General features: G+C 33.1%; 1 protein-coding gene across 1 annotated transcript; it reads left to right on the top strand.

The window, feature by feature from the left end:
* The first annotated feature begins 6,143 nt into the window (after nucleotides 1–6,143).
* Nucleotides 6,144–7,082, top strand: LOC131415689 (olfactory receptor 6C3-like). The gene has a single exon (XM_058557506.1). The coding sequence runs from the start codon at nucleotides 6,144–6,146 to the stop codon at nucleotides 7,080–7,082; it is 939 nt and encodes a 312-aa protein (XP_058413489.1).
* Nucleotides 7,083–7,613: the final 531 nt, after the last annotated feature.

Raw genomic sequence — 7,613 nt, 5'->3', positions numbered from 1 at the left:
CACAATGATATAAACCATTATGATCTCAATAATGTTACTGGAAAAAAAATAAAGTGTGAATTTTAAAACCAAAAAAAGAAAAGAAAAGAAAAAAAGAACATCCGACAACTTTTGTTTGATTTACAAAGTAAAATATGCACACAATTGGAAGAACAGAGGGAGAAGAAAGGGAGAATAGAGCAGAAGAAATATTTGAAATACTAGTGGTTGAGAACTATCAAAATTAATGACATACAACAAACCACAGATCTAAAATGCTCAGAGAATACCACACAAGATATATAGCAAAATAAACTAAAAAAAAAAAAAAAACACAGATAGGCATAACATACTCAAACTCTAGAAAACTGAAGATAAAGAGGAAATCTTAAAAAGAGTCAGGAGAAATTAATACTTCACCTGTAGAGAAACTTTCTCACTTCTCATCAGAAATCATGCAAACAAAGAGAGAATGTAGAGAAATATTCAAAGTGCTGAAAGGAAAAAAAAACACCAATAAATACTTCTATATTCAGTGCTGATGATCCTCCTCAAGTGAGGGGGAAATAAAGAAAATAAAAGAAATAGAGTTAAGAATTCACCCCAAGCACGTACACCTTGCAAGAAATGTTTTAAAAATGAAGTTCTTCAGGGAGAAAGAAAATAAAGGTCAGAAGTTCAGAGATTACATAACAGCTGCATGCAAATTTTATAGAAGCTTTATATACAATTGCAAAAAAATGGAAGCAGTTATCATGTAATTCAAAAGGTGAATGGTTAAACATAAGTGATACATCCTTACAGGATGTTCTTCAGCAATGAAAAGAATACGATATGCATCCAAAGCCATAGATGAATTTTAAATTCACTTTGCTAAGTAGAAGAAGGCAGCCTTAAAAGGATATATACTGCGTGATTCCACTTATATGACACTCTGGAAGAGGCAAATTTATAGATAAAGTAAATAGATCAGTGGTTGTCAGGACTTTGGGAGAGGGAAAGTGGAATAGTTGAATCACAGTTGATTTTTTTTTAAAGTAGTAAAACTATTCTATATAACACTGTAAAGATGGATATATCACACTCTACAGTTGTCAAAACCAGTAAAACTTTGCAACACAAAGAATAATTCTAATATGTGGAAATTAAAAGCAACTTAATCCAGGATGTTAAAATGCAATGGAGAAAAATTTAACTTGGTTACAACTGTGTTAAACAGCCCCACTGAAGATAGTAAGAGAAAAAGGTGCTGATCTAAGTAACTGTAAATAAATGGAATCAGTAAGACTAAAGTCTAAAGGAACTGTACAGAAGCCCTGAACTCTAGTTGATACAGTTGTTTCTCACTATGTATATATAATTGAATAATTAAGTTCATGGTTGGCAGATTGTAGAAGCCAGTGTTTCACTGTTGGAGTGAGAGGTTACATACAAGCAAGAGAACAAAGCTAGAATGAGTCATGTGGTGCTGGGTTCAAGTTGAAGACTTTAGTATGAACTCATGATTAGGTTAATATAGATACAAATGGATACATAGACAAATATTTATAGTTGTGTGTATAGATGTGGTTTAGTATAAACACATATGTTTCCATGGTCTGTCACCTGAGGGACCTAGAATCAAAGACACTCCAGAAAAACTCCCATAAAAGGCAATTCTAGAAAATGCCTGACAAGTACTCCTCAACCCTGTCAAGGTCTTGAAAAATAAGAAATATCTAAGAAATTGTCACAATCTACAGGAACCTATAAGAAGTTGTCACAATCTACAGGAACCTAAGAGTACAAGTCTAATAAACGTAATGTGATTTCACCCAATACATTGTTACTATTATTGCTTTAAACAAACTCAGATCATTCTGGCTGGCACACCCTACAGTGACACAATCGTAGGAAATTTCAACAGAAGACAAGTTGGGTTAGAGTTGAGGGATGGATGTGTTGGGAGGGAATTCTGCAGCATATCTACATGTGCTGAGATAGCTGTGGTCCTGGACTGTTTTCGAGAATGTTGTATAACAAATAGCCTTGGCAAATTTCTTTTTTTTTTTTTCCTGACCAGTATATTAAAGATACTGTCTTCTAGTGGGGCAAAGTTAGGCAAGTTTGTTCTTTAAAACATTGGGAATTTACTAACCTTGGGTTTCTCAGTTGTAGATACACATACATTGTGTACAACATCCATTAGAGATGCCCCCGCCCAGCCCCCACATAGGATACTAGGGAAAGGAGAAGTGATCAGAACAGGAAGCTCCTGCTTCTTACTATTTAGTGAGTAATACAGTTCTCTGCCACCGATGCACCAAGTTCATCTTTTCTGTCAGTATCTATGAAATGGTGTGGGCTAACCTGTTAGACTAAGTAGGGTAAAAGGTGAGACCCTCTTCAGGTGTTGATAAGAACAGAGATCTGTTAGCGTATGAGAAAGAAAAATACCACAACAGTTTAAACAAGAAATAAGTTTATTTTTATCTCATTTAAACGTTCAGACTGGTATGTTGAAACTCCTCCATGAAGTCATTGTATTTCTATGCTGAAATGACCTGCGATGGTGTCAGGAACGTGGCTGTTTTCTATCTTGTTGATTCACCATCCCTAGTGTAATTACTCATACTCGTGGCTCCAAATAGCTTGCCATGCCATCCTCATTACAAAGTGAGAGGAGTAAAGAGGAAGAGGAGGGCAAACCCATTTTATCAAGGCGTAATCTTGGAAATTCCATAGATTATGTCTATTTACATTCTTTGGACAGAATTTAGGCACATGGCCACACAAGTTGCAAGAAAGTCTAGCTATAGCCATAGATAAATGTTCTATTAGTATTGAAGAGTTGGAGGATGCTAAGTTATTACGAAATATCAGTTTAAGATCCACTAGACAATATCACAGACTATTTGGAGAAAAGATAGCTTTCAGAATAGAAACTGAAGAACATATAGAACATGAAGTGTTAGTTAGTTGTATCTTGGGAATTAACAATAGTGCATTTAATTGGAGATACATTTTCTTCTATGACAAGCTAAGTTCTCCATCTTATATTGTCACTTTTTGTTACCACTTAAAATAATCCCTTTTTTTCTGCTTTCAAATCCTTATCTGTTTTTGAGATTTCAGAACTTGAGTGTGTGGGAGGGCAAAGACGTATTAGGGAAATCTATACTGAATTCTCTGGAGACTTATTTAAAAGTAATTTTTTGGTTTATAACGTTGTACAAATTTCAGGTATACATCATTATACTTCTATTTCTGCATGGAAATTTATACAATGTTATAAACCAATGTTACTGCAATAAACAAACAAAAAAGTAATTTTTTAATTGTATTTTTATTTTTAAATATTTAGTGCCTAGGGAGAACTCTTGTATAACATATAAATTTGTGATCCTTTGGGAATTGTGTTCTTGGACCACAAATCCTCCTGAGAATTCTTCATAATATTTAGGTAGTTTTCTTCAGGGCACAGAAAGCATTAACATTCCGTGGGATCAAGTGTTGATTAATTTTATATGACATTGGGGGTAATACTTAAATGTATTCAAAATATAAATAAATATATTGTACTAATGGGGAAATTTAATGCGCTAGTTATATATCTGGAAAAAGAAAATAGCTAATCAAACCATTTACAAGGTTGCCGTAAATAGATTTAAAAAATGATCATAGATTGTGGGGTAGAGTGAGATCCATTCAGAGAGCAATGGGACATCAGTGTGCTCTGTTCAGCATGATGATAAAAGAGGTAAATATTGAAGCAGAGATGATTTTGTCTAAATAAATCTGTGTATATATCTCCTTTAAAAAAAAAGTGTTTGAATATTTGTTTTATTTGGTATACTACTTTAAGACCTAAAAAGATCAAAAGAATTGTATGTCTAAAATTTAAAGATCATATTTTCTGTTAGATATATTTTAATCCACTTTTGTTATATTTTTAGCATTAAAATGGTGGAAGAAGAAATATGAAATACAATGACAAATTAGTATTGAAAACCTTTTCCTTTTTTAAAGTTATGTTATATTCACAATATATGACTAAACATCAAGTTATGTTATATTCACAATACATGACTAAACATCATTGCTCTCACAGGCCTGACTTCTAATGGTTTAGTAATGTGAGTTTTGTTAATGTTTTATAGTGGGTGATGGGGATAGTGTGTTTAATTGTTGAAATTGGACAAAGAAATAATTTGACCTGTTAAAATTCTAATGTAGGTATTTTAGATATCTGCATTCCTACAACTGTTGCCATTGAGTAATTTGTGTAGATGAAGGAAAATTTATAATAGATTGCTTCACAATTATGTGAATGTAAAAGGCATGTCCGCAAAAATATAACACTTTTTTTCACTCATATGTGACTAAATATTAACATCATTTTGATAGCAGACCTCATTTCTTTATCTTAGAATCCTCCTGTAAACTCCTCCAGATATTACTGAATCAAATTTCCTTTGTCCTTATATGTCTATTTTTATTCATGTATATGCTGCTTTAATATACAGTATATTTTAGAATTTGGAAATAATTATCTTGATATCCTCAATACAAAAAACATCGTTCTATATAGTACCTATCATTTTTTCTATTTGATGATGAAGACACTGAGAAAGGAAAATTTCCTTAGAGATATCATTAATCTTCTTTTTAAGAAATATACTATAATCTGTCCTTTAATTATTTGTAGAAAATGCTGTACTTTTAAGAGGACAATTTTGGAAAATACACTCTTTCAAACTTAATCTTGATCTCTAATTTGCTAGCTGGGCAAAAGCGAAAAATCTGTTTCCGTTAATATATGCTCTATGTTCAGAATAGTTATTTACAGATAATTTCTTTAATTATGTGTTAGCCAACCATTTGAATATGCTTATGGGAGGGAAGTATATGCCTCCTAAAGTTTGCGTCAACACTGTTCTGTGATTCATTATGTGTTGAAATTTACCAAACACTCACTCCTCATCTCTTTTAGGACATGCTGATCTCAAAATTGTTCTTGTTTTCAGTCTGCATTTCAGACAAAGAATAAAATGCTAAGTATAAAGAATAGAAGAAAATGGAGAGAAATTTCATTGGTAAACATTTCCTCTTTATTTTGTTTTGTTTACAAATTTTTACTTGATGCATATTATAACTAATTTATATGTTTTTAATTATAAGATTTTTACTTACTAATTTACTTATTTTTAATCTTCTTTTATTTTTTTCCTCAAACTCACTACCCTATGTGTAAAAAACAGTTTTTAGGTCTTGCGATTTCCATACAGCTTTGTCTTTCTCTTCTCTTTACTTTTCCCACGTCATTCAATTTCATGAGCCAATATTTATCTATTTGTCTTTGCTTCTAGATCCCTTTAACACACTTTTCTCTTTTCTTTACGTGGACTATTCCCAAAACCATAACCTGCAGAGGCAAACTGCAGTTTCTTGCCACACCCACTGATATTACCAGACTGTTCCCGCTGATTTTGTTTTGGGGAACAAAGTGGGAAGGGTGAGGGTCATAACAGAGGTTGAGGGAATGGAAATACTAATAAGAACAGAAAATAAAATTATTCCTAATGCCTCATATTCACTTATCTGAAATTGGATCTCATTAGCCATGAAAATAAATGGCACAAGAATCAGACATTTGAGTTTGATTAGTTGAGTAAAGTGGTAAAATTATAGTAGCTCCGTGTATTGATTATGGCTAGGTTTGTGTGTATGTGTGTTAAATGTAAAACACGAGCTCATGTACTTGTTATGACTGATATCATTTTGGTTCTAGTGTGCAAACTTCTTTAATTGAACAGGAAATGTCGTCCATCCCAACTCTCGCATAAAATCAAGAGAGGAAAAAAATTTTTTCTATGCTATGAAGGTCCCTTTAATTTCCCTAGAATTTAATCACATAAAAACAATCAACAATTACAGCCATTATAAGGGTTATCCTGTGATGGTATTGCAAACTAAGTTGAATTCTCTGTCTAGATACTCTGGGAATGCAGACTATTGTCATTCTTGGCATAATCATCTTTAAAAAATGAATGATCATCGTGTTACTCTATCTGAAACGTCACTTTGCTAACTACTTTCAACACTAGTTATCACTGTTATTTTTCCTTGGGATCATCATTTTCTTTCTTTTTTTCTATTTAGACCTGGAAAAGTAGAGGACAGTAATGGGAAACCATACAAAAGTGACAGTGTTTATCCTAGCAGGTTTGACTGATGATCCCCAGTTGAAAGTTGTCTTATTTATCTTCCTACTTCTCATCTACTTGCTAAGCGTCACTGGCAATCTGACCATCATCACACTCACCCTAGTGGACACTCAACTCAAGACCCCCATGTATTTTTTCCTCCGGAATTTTTCCTTCTTAGAAATTTCTTACACTACTACATGCATCCCTAAATTTCTGGCTACTATGGCAACTGGGGACAAAACCATTTCCTATAACAGTTGTTTCACTCAAGTGGTTTTTGCCTTCTTTCTTGGAGCATCTGAATTTTACTTGCTGACAGCTATGTCCTATGACCGCTATGTTGCCATCTGTAAGCCCTTGCATTACACCACCATCATGAACAATAAAATCTGCATACAGCTTGTCCTCAGTTGCTGGCTTGCTGGGTTCTTTGTCATCTTTCCACCACTCCCCTTAGGCCTAGAGCTTGACTTCTGTGCCTCCAACATTGTTGATCATTTCTACTGTGATACTACTCCCCTCCTGCAGATCTCCTGCTCAGACACAAAGCTTCTGGAGGTGATGGGATTCATCTCAGCTATGGCGACACTTGTGGTCACATTGGTAATGGTGATAATATCATACACCTACATTACCTTGACCATTCTAAGAATCCCTTCAACTAGTCAAAGGAGAAAGGCTTTTTCAACATGTTCTTCTCACATGATTGTGATAACCCTTTCTTATGGCAGCTGCATCTTCATGTATCTTAAACCATCAGTCAAACAAAGAATATCTTTCTCCAAGGGAATTTCTGTGCTCAATACCTCTGTTGCTCCACTTTTGAATCCTTTCATCTACTCCTTACGGAACCAACAAGTGAAAAAAGCCTTCATGAATATGACACACAGAGTTGTTTCTTTTTCAAACAAGTGAATATGCTATTGCAGTATATATAGAGGAAATGAACAAAGGAGACTCAAACAATACCAGTGTATCCAACAGTAGCTTCAATACATAGTTTCCTCCTTTTGTTTCTATGATATTCATCTTTATCTTTTTCAAACTTTATTTTCACAAAAATGTTTGTTCTAAAGATGTTAATTTTATTTATATTCTTTAATAGAGACTTTTTTCTCATCTCTCTTCCTTTTCCTCTGAATATCTGAAAGAAATTGAGCTAAGTATTTAATCTTTCTCATTTGTCTTTCAATTCCAGTAGTCACAACTACAAAATACTATTTCATTTGCAATTATATTTAATGTAACATATGATAAAAAGTTTATTACCGTCCTTTATTTGTGATCAGTTATGACCTACTTAAAACTAACATACATTTATATATTTTTTAATACTACCAACTTATTGGTGCACATTCTATTTAAAATAATTAAAAGGAAATTATAACAGAGATTAACCATAGTGTTGATGCTCATCTTTGAACACGTTTATCAAAAATAATTATT

Source organism: Diceros bicornis, chromosome 17, assembly GCF_020826845.1.
Source record: "Diceros bicornis minor isolate mBicDic1 chromosome 17, mDicBic1.mat.cur, whole genome shotgun sequence".
Lineage (NCBI taxonomy): Eukaryota > Metazoa > Chordata > Mammalia > Perissodactyla > Rhinocerotidae > Diceros > Diceros bicornis.
The sequence above is the reverse complement of the archived record's forward strand: the minus strand, read 5'-3'. Positions and strand labels throughout refer to the sequence as shown.